Source organism: Lacerta agilis, chromosome 1 (assembly GCF_009819535.1).
Source record: "Lacerta agilis isolate rLacAgi1 chromosome 1, rLacAgi1.pri, whole genome shotgun sequence".
NCBI lineage: Eukaryota > Metazoa > Chordata > Lepidosauria > Squamata > Lacertidae > Lacerta > Lacerta agilis.
In genome coordinates, this window is record NC_046312.1 from 13,705,604 (window position 1) to 13,729,047 (window position 23,444).

General features: G+C 39.7%; 1 protein-coding gene across 5 annotated transcripts in view; it reads right to left on the reverse strand.

The window, feature by feature from the left end:
* MARK3 (microtubule affinity regulating kinase 3) overlaps positions 1-23,200 on the reverse strand; it is a 71,061-nt gene extending 47,861 nt beyond the window's left edge. For 4 of the 5 annotated variants that reach the window (XM_033139122.1, XM_033139096.1, XM_033139113.1 and 1 more), the window contains exons 1-4: positions 23,028-23,200; positions 8,222-8,260; positions 3,785-3,976; positions 267-320 (exon numbers count right to left, since the gene is read on the reverse strand). In XM_033139122.1, coding sequence (XP_032995013.1) covers positions 267-320; positions 3,785-3,976; positions 8,222-8,260; positions 23,028-23,090 — 348 coding nt within the window. In that variant the 5' untranslated portion in view covers positions 23,091-23,200. The remainder of the gene's footprint in view (positions 1-266; positions 321-3,784; positions 3,977-8,221; positions 8,261-23,027) is intronic. The other variant, XM_033139105.1, reaches the window with a different exon arrangement.
* Between the last annotated feature and the right edge of the window lie 244 nt (positions 23,201-23,444).

Below are 23,444 nucleotides of genomic sequence, written 5' to 3' on the forward strand. Positions count from 1 at the left end.
AGACTGGCAGGTGTTATTTCAGACATTTTTCGTGTGTAAATTTCTAGCTCAAATGGGATCAAATTCATCAGATAAGACTGTGCACTTTCTCCCACTCCCTGCAAAATGCAGGAAAAAGTCAGCATTAAGTTAAAACCACCATGGACTGTGGACTTCATCGAAAAATGCTAACACAAAGTTAAAACTAAGTCAGGGCTAACATGAAAAATACTACAAAGGGAAATGAACTAAAATACCTGAATGACTAAACAACTAAGTGAACCTACCTTCTGTAGACTAGTTGGGTTCAACTGTGTTTTGTCGATTATTTTTATTGCAACCTAGAGAGAAAATGGTTCACAGTTAATATTTGTTAACAAATGATTTCAGGTTACAGTTCAGAGATATTGGTGATGATAAGTGCACAACCCTTTGAGTAGAGACTGCACAATACAAAATGACAAACACATCTGACATGATCTGAAGTACTTAAATCCTATGGATCGGGGATGCTGTGAATCTATCATGAGCTTCCATAGGAGTATCACATAATCTTTGTCCAAAATCAATCATAAGTTGCATTCCACCACATGCAACTTGTGTGGCACCTGTATTTCTGAGAACCTAACCTGGGGGCAGTCATCAGCATCCTATAAAATGGAGTTGGTGCTCAAAAAGCAAACATGCGACTTGGCCACCAAAACAAAACACAAATAAACTTAACCGGATAGGAAATAATTCAGGGCTCACATTAGTTTATCATTAATGAGATCTGAAAGAGGTTCTAAATATTGTTGCTTGGGACCTGCACAAAAATATGTTGCAGTGTCGTGTTCCTGTTTACTGCTCGCCTCTGTCCATCAAGCCCTCTATGACACACTATTCTGTCCCTCTTTAACAGCCATTATTCCATGGTCACTAAACATGCTCAGCCCCCACTGGGAATATCTTGTTTTTTATTCTGCTGCCCTTAATCTGAGGATCACAGGCTGGTTTACAATATAAAAACACAAAAATACATAACATAGTAACAAATGAAAACAATAATTTCCATGGTATTTTATTTATTATTTTATCTATTAAATATAATATCTCTCTAAACCCTAAAGATTTCCCTAAGCCTACTCATACCTAAGCCGCCCAGAATGCCTGGGGCAACCCAGTCTGAAGGGCAGGATATAAGTAAGTAAATACATAGAAAATTACTATTATAAGCAATAGCACTTACACCTGAACATCTGATATAGAGAGAATGATATAGGGCAATATGGTGATTTGCAAAGAACAGGAAGAATAAATCCCTCTCTTTCAAGTACTGAGCCATGAATGGAACACTGGATCCAATCAAATGAAATTGCTACACATACTTAGACAGACATAGTTACATTAGGAAAAGAGGGGCAAATTAGAAAAGCCATGTTTGCAAAACTAATACAAGATCAATTTTTCAGAAGATGTTTTGAGTTAAATTTAATTCCTGGTGCCAGTTCACCCCACATTCAGAAGCTCAGTTCAATATCTCAGCCTCAGTAGCAGCAAAAGAGAAAGAGCAATGGGTACAGCGGCAGCAGCTAGGGACTGTTCTATACTGTATACTAGAGGCAACAGCACTGGTAGAGCAGGTGTAATTCTCAAACAGAAAAAAGAATTATGAACCCAGCCTTTGAAAGAATGCCAAAGACTCAAGGGTACCCTTAAGGCAATTTAAGACAATTCAGTTTTGTCCCAAGGGCATGTCACCTCAGCAAATTTATGAGGTGTTCAGTTAACCATGTTTAGTGACTGCTACTCTGTTTAGCTGTTCCTAATAGATAGAAATTCAGCCTGTTGTCCCGCACGTAAGAAGAAATCTGTGGATCAGCTCAGCATATGAGAGAGGAAGAAAAATTCTCTTTATTCACATATCTCAATCATTTAAAGCACTTTTACAGCGCTCTTCATCAAGAAGAGTTGTTAAATCCCTTGGCATACACCAAATTTGAAAGTTTTAATACACCGGGGAAGATTTAAAAGCTTCTCACAGTGTACACTGAACTTTCTATCTGCAGATGATGAAATTTCAATTTCCTTCCTTCCTTTCTAAGCGGCTGCTGCATCTCAGACAATCAACTTTAACAGAAGTTTCTACACAAGCGTTACACTGAGCTATAAGCCTCTTTGCCTTGATTCAACTTTCAACAATGTGTTCAACACAGATCATCCCTACACACAGCAGCCAATCCTGGTAAAGACGACACAATGCTGCAAGCCCCTTCTGCGACTCACCAGATGCACACTGATCCATAGCTTTATCACCTCCAGACCAGAATAACTGTAGCACCATACACTTGGGGGAAGCTGCAAAGCTACTCACAAACATCAGCTAGTATAAGACAGCTGTCTGTTGGCAGATTGGCCTTCCTTTCGTAACTAGTGTTATCACGCTTGCCTGTGATCCACACTGAATTCTGTTGCACTTCTAGGTGCTCATTTCAAAAGGTAACTTTTTAAATGCTAGGAATCCTCAAAAGCGAAGACCAGCAGTTGAGCAGCAACAATAGGTCATGGCTATTATTCAGCCCTAGCTTTTCTTTAAAACAATACGTTAGCCTGGATTTGCAAACGTATTTTATATTAGATTATCTCGAGTACCCTCTGGACAGACACTCATTATCAGATTAAGTCATCCATCTACTTCTGAAGTAGCTTTCAGAAAAGTATCTGGAGACTAAAACAAATATGTGACCTAATAGCACATTCACTGTTAAGTGCATGTGGAGAATGTAAAATTGTAGGACACAGCTGAATCAGGAAGATGTCCGCATATTTGAGTTCCTTTATTTTTGTCTATAGGAATTAGTATTTTATTCAGCACAATGATGCCAAGTCAAAGTGGCAGCACCATAAGCAGCAAGAACTCCTGAAGTATGACACAAAGCTACTCAAGTATGGCAGATCCAGGTTAACCAAAGGAACATAACCTCAATTTTAGATTATCAAAACTGAAAACTAAGCTGGACTACAATTGGTCCTAGACCTTTTAAAAAGACACAACAACACACAACAACAGTCAATACATTTAAAACAAAACTAAAACAATACAAAATAGACACTCAGGGCAAAGGCCCATTTACTCAGCTGGGAAAGCCTGTCAAAACAAAAATGTCTTTGATTAGAACTGGAAAGTTCAGATAATGAGCACCTGTTGCATCTCAGCAGAAATCCTATTCCACAGAACAGGGGCAGTTGAACCACTACTATATTTAGCTAGCTGGTTTTTCCAGGTGACACTAATTTACAAAACTGATGGTTCAATTCTATTCCTAAAAAAGATTTAGAGAGTGTTGGCAAAATATTGCCAAGAATATCTATGAAGCACAGAAATTCATTTGAGTCAAGAGGTGGGAAACCCATGAGCTGCAATTTATTTATTTATTTTTGCAATAAACGATATTCTCTCTATTTTGGCTTACATACATTTCAATCTGGAAAAGTATCTTCTTTGGATCAAACCTTTGGGGTTTTTTATGCAATATAAAGATGGGGTATTCATACGTATTTTTTAGGTAACATGATTATGTGCTAAGTTCACACTATTACTGCATTTGCTGGAAATCGCTGTGTTAGGGACTTCCTGATAAAGCCAAAATATTAGTAGTAGTAGTAGTAGTACCAGCAGCAGCAGCAGCATTAATTATGGTAATTAAATTTGTATATTGCTCTTCATCTGAAAATCACAGGGAGGTTTACAATATATTGGCTGCTCTTTTATGCTTAGGCATATTTAAAATAGATTTTTGTTTTCGAAACATGAACAACACTGTACCTCTCTGCCAGTAAGAATGTGTCTGGCCAGTTTGACTTTTGCAAAATTCCCCTTTCCAATTGTTTTAAGAAGCCGGTAATTCCCAATATGGGGTTGTTCCTCTGCACAGGAAGCTATAGAATTCCTACAGCGGGCACCAGACCGACTAGGTCGAGGGGGAGCTTCCTGCCGTCCTTCGCCATGAGAGGTATGCTGTAACAAAGAAATACACATATTTAAGATAATGTACTTTGGAAAACATTGTTCCAAATCAAAGAGAGAACAGACTCCAATGAACTAGAACTTGGCGATCACATTTAAATTAATGGGGCAGTAGATCAGGGCAGACAAAACAGTGTTTCACACACTTTTGTCATCATAAAAGGGAAATGAACAAATTCATGGAGGGATACAAACCATGATACATAATAATATGCTGTATGCCCATCAACAGTTCCTCAGTATTATCCAAGTACACTGGTACCTCGGGTTACGAACTTAATTCGTTCTGGAGGTCCATTCTTAACCCCAAACTGTGTGTGCTTTTGCTAATGGGGCCCCTCACTGCCGCTGGCAGGCAATTTCCGTTCTCATCCTGGGGCAAAGTTCTCAACCCAAGGTACTACTTCATGGTTAGCTGAGTTTGTAACCCGAAGTGTTTGTAACCCGAGATACCACTGTATAAGATCTGTAGTGCTCTTGTGGCATCCAAGGAACTGATTATTAGCTTCACCCTCTAAACAGTGCATTTCAGGATTTGGCAAATGTGTCTTAAGGAATCATCAAAAAGGAAAGTTGGCATTAACATAGAACAATTGTGGGCAGGTGCAGCCACGTACATATAGGCTACAGTCATACCCACTTACTTAGGAGTAAACCTCAGTGAACTCAACCAAACTGTCTTTTGAGTAGATGTGTATATAACTGCATTGTTAGGCTTTGTTTTGGTCCACAAACTCCAACAGAAACAGAGCCCAAGTATGTGTAAATCTATTTGCTCAAACCTCCTTCTACCTTTTTCCTGTTTCCATTTGTTAAGCTATTCTGGCTTCTCCATCCAACCCCCTCTCCACACTGTCCAAATGCAGGTGGTAACCTCACTGAGGCAGAGACCTGCTTTTCTTATATTTTCCTTGTATTTCACAGTGCACACTGATGAAGCTGTAGAACATAACAAAATGGAAGTGAATCATTGTTCCTCTTTCAACAAGGGCTGTAGCTCAGTAGCAGAGCACATCTCTCAAATGCAGGAAGTTCCAGGTTCAATTCCTGGTATCTCCTGATAGGGCTGCAAAATATCTATTTGACAACCTAGAAAGCCTGTGTAGACCAGACGTAGCCAACATGATACTCTCCAGATGCTGTTGGACTACAACACCCATCATCCCTGACCACTGGCAGGGAGTTGGAAGTCAAACAACAGCAAGAGGACATTGACATGTTGGCTAAACCTGGAGAAGACAATTGCTAGGTGAACCAAGGTAGCAACTTCCTACATTTTTCACAAAATCTCTTTTCTAAACGTCTTTAAAATATGTTACTAATAATATCTACAGAAACATTGCTTAGGGTATAAAAAGAATTCCCTAGAATTTTCTACATTGTATCTGCAAGACAAAGACATGATGAAATGCAGGCACCAGTTTTAGACAAACTCAGTAACATCAATGATGCCACTATATTCTGCATCCAGAGGACCACAGCTAAATTATCTAATTTTATCACTATTTTTAGAGGTCTTGCCACTAAAATCGCTTAATCTGAAGGAGCAGAAGTGTTAATGTATAAGAAATAATAAAGAAATATAAGAACGTAAGCCAACTGCTATCAAAAGCCAACTGAGTAACAAGTAGAAATGTATAGAACGGCCACATCTACAGTGATAACAATAGCTTTATTCTGCCTTTTCCCACTATTAAGTCCTAAAGAAAGGGAAATTAAGTACTGAATAAGTGATGTGAAAATGTATGAAGTGGCTGACGCACAAACAAAGTAGCAGAAGGTTTTGAATGGCGAAACAACTGAAATGGTGCGTCGTGTTCTATTTGTCTTTAAAGGGGAGGTGGCAAATGTACAGGATGATGTAGCACTTGGCAAAGCCTAAACTGGCCTATTTGCTCTGACATTTATGGGATGTGCATCTGTACACACACACAGAAAGAGAGAGGGGGGAAGGGAAAAAGAAGATGAGAAAAATGACCGGTCATTGAGAATACATTCTGGCCCAAGTAGCTAGACAAAATAAGCGAACTGTGATACTGTTACCTTACAAACATGCACCTAAATTGTTTCTCTACACTGAAAGTGTGCAGCACTTTCTACTAAGGGTGTGCACTAACCAAAAGCCCTTTGCTAAAGAGCTGTGATTAAAAAGCTCTGGTAAAATCATTGGGTATTGTATCTAAAGTAGAGAAGCCAGCCCATTCACGCAAGAACTTCTGCTTGCACAGCACTGGTTGCCTCCCTTCTCAAACTCCCCCCACCAATCTGTTCTGGAGCTTCCCCCAATCAAAGCAGATCTGGAGGGCTATGAGGCACAGGGAGAGCAGTGGGGAAGTTTTTGTGTGCAAGTCCTTGTGCCAGTGAGATGTTTTCACTGAATAAAATCTATTCCCTTAAATTAGTCCTGTCATTGACAAAAGAGCTCTTCCTCCGACCACCCACACACTTTTCGTATAGGGCAAGCTTGGGTTGAAATGTTTAAAACTGTGCAGATACAATGCATGGCTTTATTACACACCCGTATCTCTGAATTGGCCCAGATCACTTCAAGGTCCATACTTTAGTTCAAGGTGCTTCTGAAAGCTCCTGCTTTGGCCTGGATTTGGGATTCACTCAAATCTGATGCACTACTAGTTTCTACTATGTTAAGGATCATCTCATTGGCAGTAAATATTAGCCATCAAGACAACTGTAGAGACTTCATTTTAGTTTAGTAGCTGTGGCATCTTGCCAAAAACACCTCAAAGACTATCTGCTGGCAAAACAAAGTGAAAAAGAACTTGCTGCCAATGTAAGATGAATTTAATCTCTCTTATTCTAAACATCAAGTATGTTGTGCATGGACAATAGCATTCCTTCTGAAGTAAAAAAAATTTTTTTTACAAGATTCTAAATAACCTACACTAGCAGCTTTAGCTGTGTGGGCACACAACAGGTCCTCCTATGCTGTTCATAAAGGGAAATAATTGTGTTGTTTTGAGATTTTTACAGCATTTTTTCTTTAGTCCTGAGCTTGAGAATAAGGTGAAAGGCTCTGTGGAAAAATATGGTAAACTAGCACATAAAGGTGATAAAATAAAAAACCATGCAAAGAGTTCACTTCCCTTTAGAAACCATATTTGGGACACCACATTTTCTCGTTTCCTCGCTTCAGTCTTCAGCCATTCTATTTTCATTTTTCTTCTATCTTTTCCAACATACATCACAATTTATATCCAAATGCCACCCCATCTCATTTATCTTTTCTCCCTATTATCCTTACATCATTTTATCCATCACTTCCAACCTGATGGGCCCTGACCCAACCAGCTTATCCTTCCATCGGATGCAGGGCTTTGGTTTTTAATTACTGATGGAAGTAGTGGGAGAGCCTCAAGAACTAATAAAAAAAACACAGTGTGTTACATAATGTGTGCAATATAATCAGCAGTCTTTGTTCAGATGCTGAAACTTTTGTGTTGAGTTCTCTGTATTTCAGTGCCAAGTGAAGAAGCCAATGGATCAAAAGCTAGTGGGAAAGTAAACCCTAGAAACATCATTGCATGAAGACTATGTTGTGTTCCTGGGCAGCCCACGCTCCCTACCATTAGACACAATGAGGCAGCTTAGGATTTACCTCTATAGTAACAGATTTTGGGGTACCATTAAACAGGCAAAAGCTGCCCATTATTTAAGATAATGGGGGTGCCATTTGGATATCCCACCAAAAGCACCAAAACTTCTGCAGTGCTCAAAGTCAAAATATGGAACAGGGCACAGTACAGGTCAGAAAACAAGATGAGGAAACCTTTTTATTTTTAATAGAAATAGTCAAGCCTTCATTTATGTGTATTCAAATCCTTCATTGTGGAAAATTGATCCAGAATCTGAATTAAGAGCTGGCAGCCACTGAGAAGTCAGCAATATACAGGAAGAAAGTAGCACAGATAAAAGCTGACAAGCCCTGCTCGAACGAAACTATCCTGACAAAGCAAGAAGGGGTGTAGATTTTGTCCTTGTGATGGGAGTCACTGCCTACTCCAGTTTAAAAAACTTTAAAAGTCTACAAAATGCTTATGGACAGGGTTTGGGATTTCACAACAAGCTACTTCCTTGTCATCGAATGAGCAAGATCTTATCTTCGGGAGGGACAGGAATAAAGCAGCAAACTAAAGAGAGAGAAACAAATTGCGTAACATGTATACATAGAAAAAAGGCAGAAACAAGCCAGCTTTTTGAACAAAATTTATAACCCACCTTTTCAGAAAAGCTTTCCCCTACTGATGTTCCGGCATCCTTTCCCATTTAGAAATAAGCATGAAGGAAAGCAAGAAAAGAAAAAATGAACAAAAATAAAACCTAGGAAGTGTGGTGTTGGAATTTTAAGGAGATACTTGTGCCAACTTTCATTTGTACATACTGCAAAAAAGTTAGCACATTGCAAACATTAACAGCAACTCAAAGAACAACCATTCACCAAGGTTAAAAATTTCATGATTGACTATTCTAAAAGTAACCTGAAGATGAAAAACCTGCCATATGAAATATTATACCCGCTGAAGGGAAAAAAATCTTATAATATAAACTACGTGCATGCTTAGAAGAATTAGTTTATTTTAGGAAACTTATATTTATTGTATTCTGCAGGGAAGTTGTAAGTGCAAATGCTCACCTAAGCACAAAAGGCAACAGAAATAATTCATATGTTCAAGTTAAATAATGCAAAACGTATCTATGAAATATTTCAGCTATAGTAAAAAGAATCATCATTAAGATATATCTCTGGATCCCAAATAAACTCAAGCAGCTAGCAGTACATGATTAAATTATAAAGCAATAAACCTTTAAGAGCAAGTGTGCAGGAGTAACTGAGGATACATCTTACATGCCTTCAGTTTTACCCTACCACATAATTTGTATTTGCACTCTACACAATTCCCTTCCCTAACTGCATGAACACACTTCTGTAGCATGGGCATAGCTGGGGGCGGGTAGGGGCAGCTGCTGCTCCCCTAAATCAATACAAATCTGAAGTTCTGTCCCCCCCCCCACAAAAGCCTGCCCCCACAACAAAAATCCTGGCTATACCCATGTTCTGTAGTCTAGACAGGGAGTTGTGTAGGTAGCAACCTGCTCCATCCAGAGAGATGCTGTAGTGAGTCAATTAGTGGAAAGTGATCTCTCTAGAAAAGTGAATTATCCAAAAATATGAATAAATCCAACCAACATTATCACTATTTCTTGGGAATTCTTTAAATGTGTTTGATTTGGAAATAGAACACAATAAAGGTAATATGTTAAATTTCAGGTCAGAAAGACCCAAGTATTTGTGCTCAACAGCATTTGGGTAGTCAAGCATCTCTATTACAGGAGCATCAAAAACAAGGCTGTCATTCTGTCATCATTCCATAGCATACAGAAATTACATCTGTTGGGCTACTTAACTTGAAACTTTGCATACATTATCTACCCAATGTGATCTTTCATATTTATCACAAAAGCAGGATATCTAGTTGCCATTTGGGGGCAAGACCGCTCTAAAGTCCTATTTTTCAAAGGACTGCCTGCCTGTGATTGGTTAAACATCTGGTTAGTTCATATGACAACCTTGAGTTAGTTTAAGAACTTTGAGAATTTAAATAAGGAAAGTCACTTTATCCAGGGACAGTCCACATATATATTGCCCTATTCCTACCTCTCTTTATTAATGGTGACACAGACCATTCATAACATAGGAATATTCCTGGGCAGTGGGGTGGGTAAGTTGGTGCAAGTGGCCAACAGGTGCATAATATGCCTGGCTAATTTTGAACACTGATACATGCACTACAGAGCCCCATCCCATGCAGCAAGCCCCACAAATACCCTGCCCATATTGCCTCCCACTCCACACTAAAACCTCCACACACACACACACAAACCCACATACCCGGTAATTTAACACATGAACACCCTGAGTGATATCCAACAAAGTAGTTCCATTAGCAAAAAGATTTCCACTTATGCAATGGAATTTCTCCTCCATCTCCTATTTTCTCCCCATGCCCCCACCCAAATCTGCTCCATTAGCCCAAATGGGAACCCATTTTTTCCACCATATATTTATTGCTGACATTCTCATGTTGAGGGGGAGATGGGAACAAAGTAACATCTGAAGCAAGAGTAATTTTTGAGGCTTAAGGGAATCTGCCTGCGAGAAGGTTATCACTGATCAAGGGAAGATACGGAAGTTAAAGAATATAGCGCAATCCTGTGTCAGAATACTCAGAAGCCTCTCTGAACAAAAGAGGGCCATATCTGTTCATCTGCACACATTTTAAATAATTAATAATAATAATAATAATAATAATATGTATGCAGGTAACAGCTTGTTTGTAGTTTCCCCTCTTCCCATAATAATTCCATAACTTGGAAATAATGCACAGCTATTGTACAAGTTTCATGCCAGACCAAGCATTGGTAAGAATTATATGCACTAACTGATGGAATAAAAGCCTGTGTAAATACTTTGGGGGTGGGGAGAGAAAGATTGTGATTGTTTAACTGATCCTGAGAGAGAACATGCTATCTTGAAGGTTGTATAGGTCCTTCAACTGCTGCCCGTGGGTCATGAGTTTTGGAGGTGACTCAGATCTATACGAGATTTTTGTAGGTCAGCCTAATAGTATTTTCAATTTTATAATTTTAACTTTCAAAAAATGATATGGCATGACAGGTGATTAGGAAAATAAAGTAAACATTTCTGTTAAGCTCTAGACCAGGGTCTCCCAAACTTGGGTCTTCAGCTGTTTTTGGACTACAGTTCCCATCATCCCTGACTACTTGGTCCTACTTAACTAGGGATAATGGGAGTTGTAGTCCAAAAACAGTTGGAGACTCACACTTGGAAAATACCGTCCTAAACCAGCCTAAGCTCAACTTCTAACACTGTGAGCTCCATTTCAGTCAAAGTATTATTCACAACACAGTGCTCTATAGTGTTTGGAGTGTGAATAGAAGTGTATACATAACTGAGAACAGTCAACTATATTCAATAATAGTTACATAACTACTTTCTTATATTCAACAAACCCTAATGTTTTAAATGCATTTTCTTCACTTAAAGAAAAGAAAATCTACCCTGTACTTCAGAGTGCAAATTGTTCAACTCTTCCTAGTTTCAACAGTTGCCATTTAGAATTTGCTGGGCAACAAAGAATGCAAATAATCACTCTCAGCTGCACCAAATACAATTAGGTGTAATCTGTTACATTCTTGCCAAAACTATTTTTAAAAAACTTGCAAAATTACAAATGTATTTGAAATCCCAACTTTTTTTAGAATTCTGTTTCCTAAAGTAGCAAGTTATAGAACAGCTAAAGGAAACCTATTTTCACTTCATATCATGAATACAGTGATGCTGGGATAGTAGAACAAGTTCATAAAATGATACAAACTGTCCTTGGACATGGTCTTTGTTATACTGTATAGAAAAATTCAATCTCAGTAGTATTGTTCCAGCTTTGATATTCTTTCAGGGTGCCTTTTGTCCTTAAGGCCTTGACACTCAGCCTCACCTTCTATCTTATTTCATCCACTTACCCTTGAAGTCCCCAACTCATCCTCTTGGCTTCTATGAAATTAGAGCAGCTCAGCCTATGGATAGTGCAGACAGAAGCAAGATGTGGTGACTTAAACCTGTGTTACGGTCTCCACAATGGAATGTCTAGGCGCTGTTTTCATTTGTTTTTGTTTTTTCCAATGGACTACTTTATTATTAGGGATAATTCATTATCCCAGCATCACCGTGGCACTGTGATCTAAACCATTGAGCCTAGGGCTTGCCGATCAGAAGGTCAGCGGTTCGAATCCCGCGACGGGGTGAGGTCCCGTTGCTCGGTCCCTGCTCCTGCCAACCTAGCAGTTCGAAAGCACGTCAAAGTGCAAGTAGATAAATAGGTACCACTCCGGCGGGAAGGTAAACGGTGTTTCCGTGCGCTGCTCTGGTTCGCCAGAAGCGGCTTAGTCATTCTGGCCACATGACCCAGAAGCTGTACTCCGGCTCCCTCGGCCAGTAAAGCGAGATGAGCGGCGCAACCTCAGAGTCGTCCGCGACTGGACCTAATGGTCCTTACCTTACTTTATTATTATTGTTATTATTGATGATGATGATGATTTCTATACCACTTTATATTTTAATGAACAAATCTTAAAGTGGACGACAACACATTAAAACATCAAATACAATAATGCAGAATAAAACAAATTCAAGCTTCAAGGAAAATATTTCAGATCCTTCTCTGACATCATGCTTTCCCCAGTCGCCAACCCAGCATCCAGAGATCTCCATATGGTTGCAATTGGACCTGTGCCAGTCGCAAAACGTGCCTGGCGCCTGGCTAATTTCGAACACTGATTGCAGTCTAAGCAAGTTCCCTCCAAAAGGTTTGGGGAAGGCTGTGGATAGTTTTTAAGAGGTCAGCAAAAACTGATGGATAACGCATTGGTAGGATTTTGTAAGTAAAGAACTTGTGGTCTTCTGTGGACTGTGGCTTTGCCCAAATTTATATTTCTGTTCATATACTCATTTTCACATGCTCATATTCTGCAAGGTTGTTTTAACCATGCAAGTGAATTAACACAGAATCCACAAAGCACTTGGTTTGTTATGAATATTTTAGACTTCAAGTGCAACGTGTCTACCATAATCATGTAATCACAGTGAAAACTTTTACCAATAGAGAATCTGAGCAGCCATTGCTCTTTCCCACACATTAAATTATTTTATAATTTCCATTATTTTATACAAACTCTCTTTCATATGGTGTTAAATCATGGGGATGGGGCAAGTGTTCTTTTGTAAACAAACCAGTCCCTAAAAATAAATTCAGGGGAATGTATTTTGCAGTTATACACCTTGAGATACTGTGCGCTACTTCAATGTGAAATGAATCCAAGGTCAATTTTGTGTAAGAGCTAGACAACAGGACAGCCAGAAGATTGTAACCAAAAGTCACACTCCAATTTAAATGGGGGGAAAAATGTCATTGTGCAAAGGCAATCCTTTATGTTCTCTTGGCTACTAGCTTCTTCTCCTTCCCAATCATACAGCTCCTAAGACTGTTAAACTGATTGGCCAGGTATACCTGCCAAACAATAATCAGTTTTAAAAGTTGACGGCAGGCAAAGTATAATCTTTACGACAAATAGCTTGATCGCCTTAAAACATATCCCAATTTTTCCTCCACATTAAAAAGTACACCCTAACAAATCAAGCGGGGGAGAGAAGGCAAGCAAAATGTGAGGGAGATCGTGAAAGATACAGGAAATTGAATGCAGATTTCCAAAGAATAGCAAGGAGAGACAAGAGGGCCTTTCTAAACGAGCAATGCAAAGAAATAGAGGAAAATAACAGTATGGGAAAAACCAGAGATTTGTTCAAGAAAATTGGAGATATGAAAGGAACATTTCGTACAAAGATTACCACAATTAAGGACAAAAGTGGAAAGGACCTAACAGAAGCAGAAGACATCAAGAAGAGGTGGCAAGAATACACAGAGGAATTATACCAGAAAGATATGGAGGTCTCATACATCCCAGGTAATGTGGTTGCTGACCTTGAGCCAGACATCCTGGAGAGTGAAGTCAAATGGGCCTTAGAAAGCCTTGCTAACAACAAGGCCAGTGGAAGTGATGATATTCCAGCTGAACTATTTAAAATTTTAAAAGATGATGCTGTTAAGGTGCTACACTCAATATGCCAGCAAGTTTGGAAAACTCAGCAATGGCCAGAGGATTGGAGAAGATCAGTCTACATCCCAATCCCAAAGAAGGGCAGTGCCAAAGAATGCTCCAACTACCGCACAATTGCACTCATTTCACACGCTAGCAAGGTTATGCTTAAAATTCTACAAGGCAGGCTTAAGCAGTATGTGGACCGAGAACTCCCAGAAGTGCAAGCTGGATTTCGAAGGGGCAGAGGAACCAGAGACCAAATTGCAAACATGCGCTGGATTATGGAGAAAGCTAGAGAGTTCCAGAAAAACATCTACTTCTGCTTCATTGACTATGCCAAAGCATTTGACTGTGTCGACCACAGCAAACTATGGCAAGTTCTTCAAGAAATGGGAGTGCCGGATCACCTCATTTGTCTCCTGAGAAATCTCTATGTGGGACAAGAAGCTACAGTTAGAACTGGATATGGAACAACTGATTGGTTCAAAATTGGGAAAGGAGTACGACAAGGCTGTATATTGTCTCCCTGCTTATTTAACTTATATGCAGAATTCATCATGCGAAAGGCTGGACTGGATGAATCCCAAACAGGAATTAAGATTGCCGGAAAAAATATCAACAACCTCAGATACGCTGATGATACTACCTTGATGGCAGAAAGTGAGGAGGAATTAAAGAACCTTTTAATGAGGGTGAAAGAGGAGAGCGCAAAATATGGTCTGAAGCTCAACATCAAAAAAACTAAGATCATGGCCACTGGTCCCATCACCTCCTGGCAAATAGAAGGGGAAGAAATGGAGGCAGTGAGAGATTTCACTTTCTTGGGTTCCATGATCACTGCAGATGGTGACAGCAGTCACGAAATTAGAAGACGCCTGCTTCTTGGGAGAAAAGCAATGACAAACCTAGACAGCATCTTAAAAAGCAAAGACATCACCTTGCTGACAAAGGTCCGTATAGTTAAAGCTATGGTTTTCCCAGTAGTAATGTACGGAAGTGAGAGCTGGACCATCAAGAAGGCTGATCGCCGAAGAATTGATGCTTTTGAATTATGGTGCTGGAGGAGACTCTTGAGAGTCCCATGGACTGCAAGAAGATCAAACCTATCCATTCTCAAAGAAATCAGCCCTGAGTGCTCACTAGAAGGACAGATCCTGAAGTTGAGGCTCCAGTACTTTGGCCACCTCATGAGAAGAGAAGAATCCCTAGAAAAGACCCTGATGCTGGGAAAGATGGAGGGCACAAGGAGAAGGGGACGACAGAGGATGAGATGGTTGGACAGTGTTCTCGAAGCGACTGGCATGAGTTTGGCCAAACTGCGGGAGGCAGTGGAGGATAGGCGTGCCTGGCGTACTCTGGTCCATGGGGTCACGAAGAGTCGGACACGACTGAACGACTGAACAACAACAACAACAAATCAAACCTTCAAAGGCAACTAGCGTGAAATTATTAAACCCACAAAAAGGGCATAATTCAAGGACAGTAGTGCATTAAGTAGCCAACAGAAAGCTAACAATATTGACCTGTCAAGGCCTAAGTACCGGTACATGACTCACTGGATCATCAGCATATGTGATCAACAGAGTTCTTCTTACTGTAACATTTTCATGTGTCAGTGTAACTGCATTTCACATACAGTTTAACCGTGTAGGTCAAAGGCAAGCACACATACTCTAAATATAGAATCCCATCTGCAGCCAACCTGCAGACTGGGGAAGACTGACAAAGCTGGGCAGCATCATGCCAAGGAGCTAGAAATGGGAACAGCCTGGCAGCCAAAAGAGTTTAAGGCCTTTAAGGCCAAGGGCTATTAAAATGCCCAAATTCAGCCTCTCACTTGTACTATTATTTTCTCAGCTCCTGCTTAGTTACGTAAGCAGAAGTAATCATTAGTTTGGGCTACAAGTATGCTGTAATAATGTGATGTTATAAATAATGAGTACAACCTAGCTACTATTAATCATGGAAAACACAAATTTAATACTAGAACAGTACAACAGCATAACCCCAAATATCTGGGTGCCTATATGAAGGTGGCATTAGATTTAATCACAAAATAAAAAGATAAAGGTGCATAAAGTGGGGGGGGGGCCTAGAAAGAAGTGACACATCCAGAATAAGGAATTATCCAGCAATAGCACAACAGCTTTATTGTAGTGCAGGAACATTCAGAGTGGATTTTGTTTTTAAGAAAAGTGAGAATCTGTAGCACACGTCCGAGATTTACTATATCATCCAAGTCACACTGACTTTGTTCACTGATCAAAACAAGTTTTTACTGACCTCAGCACTGAAGTGTAAATATAGCAGCTGAAGAGCAAGATGTAGTCAAGCCTGAATCATCAATAAAACTGCAAACTAAGTTCAATTCCCATATAGCCATTGTTAGTAATTATGTATGAAGCCAGAAGGACACCCAATGGTCAAAGATCTGAGACTGATGTTGGAAAGCCCCCGGTTCAGATTTTTTTCCTGTGATTCAGTGATGTGCTATTTTTAAGTAGTCAATTTTTGGCGAAAAAGTTTACTTACAGATTTGATCCCCAAGGCTATCTATAATAGGAGCTTTGGGAGTTCAGTATTTTAAAGGTCAAACTCCAAATCTAAGCGGGATACATAATACCACCTCAATTATTCCATTGCCTTGAAATAACCAAGGACATACTGGTACATACCAAGTGACCTAAAATGTGCAGATCCATATTCAGATTATCCAAGTATGCATATTTTGTAAGATAAGAATGGCCACAAAAGGCCCTTTTTGATGCAGTAGATATCTCTGATTCCACAGTGCAGTTCCAGGTACAGTGGTACCCCGGGTTACATACGCTTCAGGTTACATACGCTTCAGGTTACATACACTTCAGGTTACACTCTGCTAACCCAGAAATAATGTTACAGGTCGGTAGCCGTGTTGGTCTGCCATAGTCGAAACAAAATAGGAAACAAAATAGGAAATTCTTTCCAGTAGCACCTTAGAGACCAACTGAGTTTGTTCTTGGTATGAGCTTTCGTGTGCATGTTCTTGGTATGAGCTTTCTGTGTATCTGAAGAAGTGTGCATGCACACGAAAGCTCATACCAAGAACAAACTCAGTTGGTCTCTAAGGTGCTACTGGAAAGAATTTCCTATTTTGTTTCCTATTTTGTTTCCAGAAATAATGCTTCAGGTTACAAACTTTGCTTCAGGATAAGAACAGAAATCATGCTCTGGCAGCGCAGCAGCAGCGGGAGATCCCATTAGCTAAAGTGGTCTTCAGGTTAAGAACAGTTTCAGGTTAAGAACGGACCTCCGGAACGAATTAAGTACTTAACCAGAGGTACCACTGTATAAGTATCTGACTGATAGCACAATCATATGCAAACTAACCAGGGAATAATGAACACAGTGGAATTTACCTCCACATAAAAATGCATAAGACCATACTGTGAAAAGAGTAGCGATGCACAGCCTGGCAGCAGGTATAATGTGGACCAGACTTCATAGCAATGCCCACTGCTGATGTCAAAAGTGTTACTACAGAACAGAACAGGCAATATAAACAGACCTATTAGCAAAGGCAATGCAGTATCTTTTCATTGATCAGCTATTATAGCACAATTCACTATAACATCCACAAGGCCACTGTACAAGCAGACTGTACAGAAAATGGATTTCATATCACGCCATAAATATGCCTTCAAAATGACTGAACAAAATGTGTAATAGCTTCCAGGAACCTTGATAGTACTTCCTATGGGATGGAGGGTGGTCTAGAAATACAAACAAAAAACAAACAAAGGATGGTCTATAGCTCTGGGTAAAGAATCTGCTTTGTGTGAACTAATTCCCAAGATCAATCCCTGGCATCTCTGAATAATGCTGAGAGAGGACCCCACTTGAAATCCTAGAGAGAGACACTACCAGCGGGCAGAGATTATTCTGAGCTACATGGACCAGTGGTTTGACTTGCTAAGGCTGTTTCCTGTGTTCCTAAATAAATAGCACCCAGAAAAATGCAATTCAAACAGAAAGCATTAGGAGTTCCTCCCCCTTAGAACAATGCTTTCCAAGTCAGCTTACTGGGCCACTCCTGAACTACCTCAATATTTATTTATTTTTTCAAAAAATAAAGTACCGTATATACCCGAGTATAAGCCGACCCGAATATAAACCGAGGCACCTAATTTTCCTACAAAAACCTGGGAAAGCTTATTGACTCGAGTATAAGCCGGTTCACCCTTGCCGCTGTGGAGGAGGAGGAACGAGCAGCCCGAAAGCAACCCTTTGGGCTGCTCCTTCCTCTTCTTCCTTTGCCAAGTTTGCATTTATGCGAGCAGTTCAGGAATGGAACAAGCTGCCTGGGGAGAGTAAAGAACCGCCGTTCTTGTACACTTCTTAAGGAATGGTTGACTGGGGAGAGCGGGTGGCGGCACGAGCGGAGAGAAAGGGCTTCTTTCTCGCCACCCCCACCACCCGCCTCACTCGAGTATAAGCCGAGGGCAGCTTTTTCAGCACAAAAAATGTGCTGAAAAACTAGGCTTATACTCAAGTATATATGGTAATCCAATTTTCTGCTGGAGAAGCAGTGTAAAGACTGCTTCATCATCATCATCATCATCATCATTTATTATTTGTACCCCGCCCATCTGAGTTTCCCCAGCCAATCGAGTGTTAAAACAATGCAGCAATGCCACTGAGTGTTAATTTTCAGCATTAAATAAAGCCAGTCTTGCAAAAAGTGTCAGAAATTAGCTAGGTGCCATGCACATTTTGCAACTGGTGCAGGTCCAATAGCGACCACACAGAGATCTCTGGGTGCCAGGTTGGTGACTGGGGAAAGCACTTAGAAAGGATCTGAAATATTTTCCTTGAAGCTTGAACTTGTTTTTATTCTGGATTGTTTTATTTTATGTTTGAATGTGTTGTAAACTGCTTTGAGATTTGTTTTTTAAAATATAGAGTGGTATAAAAATGAAATGAGGAACAACAACAACAACAAACTTCACAGGGGTGATGTACCTAGAGATTCCATTGTGGTGATCATTATAAACTAGGTTTAAGGTGCCATTTGGTGATTAGATTATATATTTGAGTTTCTAACACTGCTCGCAAACTGAACATTATCTAACCTACAAAACTCAATAATCACTTCACACAGGTTACATACACCCATGCACATCATGTGTAAAAACCATGAAGATGCCCATTTCCTTGTTTCAAAGCTACTGCTTGCAGGTAGGCCCGGCTAAAAGAATACATTAAACCAAGGACAAATGTTGGCCTCTCAATCCTTCAACAGAAGCAAACTACAAGTGCTAGTTCACACATAACAAAGCTATCCTCTGGGGTGTTGTCTCCCTAGCATGGCAGAAGAAGCAGGGGAAGAGCAACTCAGGAACTTCTAAGCAGCATGCACAGCATGCAAATAATAATGTGATGTGTGAACCAGCTCCAAGTGTGAACAGTCCCAGGAGGCTACAGTCTCTGACAGGAAGGGACAGGCTGTTGCTGGTATGTGAAGAAGCACAACAGTGGAGCACACAACATCTCAGAGCTGCAACTATATCAGATGTGGGGAATCTTTGGGCCTCCAGTTGTTGCTGAACCATAAGTCCCATCATCTCTGGCTACTGCTCATATTTGCTGGGGCTTATGGGAGTTGTCATTCAGCAACATCTGGAGGACCAAATGTTCCCAACATCTGAGCTAGATAAATTCTAAGCAGAAACTGAAGGTTTAATTTCACACGAAGTAGCCATAAATGTCAGAATTCAAGAATCAAGACAAGATTCAGAATCAGCTATCTGAGTTCAGAGCACAAAGGCTGTCTTTGGACATTCATAATTTGTAAAGCTTAAATTGATTTTGGAGAACGTCATTGTGCCTAATGGTTTTACGAAAGAAAAATGGGCTTCTGCACTGACTTGTAGGATATGTCTTCAAAATTAAATATAGTTCAACTTCAAGCACAGGCAAGAACAATGCTCATTCAGCATTTTTCTAGAAACTAATACGAAACTGTAGTAAACATTATCTGTCTTTGCCAATAAATGTTGTAGACTGCTACCTTGGAATGTTCAGCATTGGCTCAATTACATCCATCCCAGGTAATAGAAATAAGCTTTAAAAAATTAGTATAAAGAAATTCAGATGGCAGTCGCATGACTAAACCAAAGAGCAATTTCGTAATTTATTTAGGTGATTTATAATCTGTTCCTCATTAAAATCAATCCTAGAGTAAAGGACATACTAAAACAAAGCAACAGAAAAAAGCAAAGCACAAAAATAAATCAAATTCTAGTATAGCACTTTGGGAGCAACAAAAATCTCTTGCAGTCAACAAAACAAATGACAAGTAATTAAAAATGTATTTACATTGTGTCTAATACTTACGACCCAAATCTGTGAGACAAGGGCTTTCCATCATCAGAGTGCTACTATAAAAGACACCTTCTCACATGTTGCTACATAACACACCATCAGCAATTACAACTCTGTTGTCCTACCTGACCTCAAAGATTTGGGGGGGGGGAACATATAGGGGAGCAGGCAGTCTAACCAATAAGGTAAAGGGTCATCTCGTGTTACTGGCCGAGGGAGCCGGCGTACAGCTTCCAGGTCATGTGGCCAGCATGACTAAGCCGCTTCTGGTGAACCAGAGCAGCGCATGGAAATGCCGTTTACCTTCCCGCTGGAGCGGTACCTATTCATCTACTTGCACTTTGATGTGCTTTCAAACTGCTAGGTGGGCAGGAGCTGGGACCGAGCAACAGGAGCTCACCTCGTCGCAGGGATTCAAAAGTCTAACCAATACTTGGGTCCTAATTCCCAGTTTTCATTCTATGCTTCCTTCTTTAGGACACACTTTCAGAATGGAAATTTGCTCATGCCACACCTAATTTTTTATTGGTAAAAAATACAATGGAAATAAAAGAAGACACAACTCCTAGCAGTGCTTGATTTATAACTAAGTGCACAACTACTTTATAATGCTGTGTTTCTCAAACCTGGGTCCTCATCTGTTGTTGGACTGCAGCTACCATCATCTCTAGCTAGCAGGACCAGTGATCAGGGATGAATGGAGTGGTAGTCCAACAACAGCTGAGGACCCAAGTTTGATAAACACTGTTATGACCATGGAACATCCAGAATGTATAAAACAATGCAGCTACATTAGAACATGAATCACTCTCATGATTGCCACTGAATCTTCCTGCCACACTTGCTATCCTCTCCTGCCATACCAGTGTGGTGCACCACATCCTTTGAGAACCAATGACCTACCTGTTTCCCCACTAAGCACTGTCACCACACTTGTAATGGAAGAATCTTTAAACCTGAAGAAATTACAGGTGTAAAATTTAAATTATCAAATATAAAATGCAATCAGAAAGCACTGAGCTGTGTAATCTAACGCTAAGGATCCTCCTGCAATCTAGTACTTGCATGGTCAAGTGCAGGCCTCAATATAAATGATACTTTAAAACTCACTACTACCCACGTGCATCCTCCGAAACCAACCAACCCAATTCAGCATAGTTTGCAAGCTGGGACATGATCGAAGAGGCAATGCAACTAAGCAAAAAATCTAACAGCATACTGTTTTAATTTTTTTATTTTAAACAAATGGGCTATCCACAATAAGTTTAAGAATTTATCTAATCTAGAACTTTAATATCCACACTGGAAAATGGTATTAAGACAGTTCCCACCAAATACTTCTAAGCCTGATGAACTTGCTGATACTAGTGAGTGATCTAGCTAGTAAAAGAGTTAAGTGGTCAAACCTACTGAATAAACCTCAAGACTGACAATGAACTACAGAGGTGTCGAACACAGGACAATTTTCTCTAAAAGACAACTCTGGAGGCCTGGAATCAAGTCCACAAAGATTCTATAATTGAATTACTTAATTAACTCTGGCTGAATATAGCCTTTAGTTCTTTTTATAATCTGTAAACTAAAGTAAACAAAGAATAGAGAAGTTTTATCTACTATGTCAATAAATCCAAAGACTTGACAATGCAACAATTGTTCCACTGAGCATATTTTCCACCTCTGTATCTAAGCTTGTTGCAAGTATCCTCAGTCAATCACAATGAATAGGCCAGCTAACAAACATACAGCACAAAATATATTTTTCTCAACAGTGGATAGAGCCTATTGAAGATCTTCCTTTTCCAACAAGCCTTTTAAATGGAGATTTTTATTCCCAACTAGATAGGTGTACTGAACTTGAAATTGTTTTTATATATTTTTCATTGTTTAACTGCTTTGGGATCTTTTATGGGAGGCAATTCATAAATGAGATAAATAAAACACCATCTTTCTTGGAGCCTATCAGAGATTCTTAAGTTTACAGTAAAACTGGCTATCAGATAAGCAGCACACACAGTAGATTTGTCACTTGTGTCTTCAGTCCTGTATCAATGGATATGCTGTCAATTTCTTTGACAGAAGGAATTTGCATTTGAAATCATATTGATAGCAAACCTGGTGTTCCAAAAGTTAAAGAAAATATTCAACTTTTCCTCTCCAAATTCCAGAGACACCAAACGTCCAAACCTTTATTGTAATACAGCATAAATACCTCTTAATTCACATATTTCATTTGAAAATAATTCAATTTTCTTTAGCATTTATGTAACCCGCCTCAAATGCTATATATGAAGGTAGATACAACATCTAGATCAAAAGGAGGGGGGCCCTTTAAAATCACCTAAGTGACTGCCAACACAAGGGCTTACGCGGTCACTGATGAGATATACAAATCAGATTTGAAATATATGTTATCTAGGTCACTCAATCCAATCTTTGTCAGAGGAAAAGAACCATTCTTTACCACTCTAAGTTTATACATGATCCACTTGTAATGATTAGCATATTTTATGCCCAAGAACATCTGTTCTGTTTATCTGTTACATTCTAAAGACTTAAGACTAAAGTGTGAGGGACTTAAAAAGAGAAGTAGAAGTGAGACCAAGTTTAAAGAGGTGACTGCAGGCAGGCCTTGATAAGAGCTTCCCTACTGATAACATTCTTCACAACAACCTGTACAACATCTGTCACCAGATGTCCAGCTGCCAGACAATGAATGTCATAACAGTAGAGCAATGGATGCCCTAGGTGATGTCAAGATGTCCTCTGAAAGGATTTCAGTTATCACAGTTTGACTGCTGTTAATCATAGAAAAACGGCACATTTCCACCCACTATTTAATAACCCATGTCATGATACATCTTTTAAGATGGAGGCAAAATATACTGTGCTGCATACTGTGAAATTTAACACCAGGCGTTTAAAAAAAGGCATTCAGCTTACTATAAAATTCTCATTACAACAATCGACAATTCTGAAGTACACTCACGTTTTCATTCACGGTGGGCAGTTCATTCACTGTGGGAAGCGGAGTTCTAGTGGACATTTTCATCCACTTGCGCTGAAGCACCGTTTGCAATGGCAAAATCCAGCTAACGTATGGTGTATACAGATATATAAAATCCTAACACCCTCCCCCCTCCGAAGTTATTTATATATATATATATAATGTGTGTGTATATATATATATTTACAAAAATAAATGCATTTTTACTGCATGATAGTGGTAAGAAGCACCACCATCAAGGGTGGGGGTGGGTGGGAAAAGAAGGGGAGTGTGGGGAGGGAAATCCGGCTTGCTTCCCCCTTCTCCACCACGACCCCCGTTTCTCATCTATATTCCAGTCTGATAATGGAGCATTGTATCCTCCCGGGAGTCTTCAGGAATCATCCTACAGACAAGATT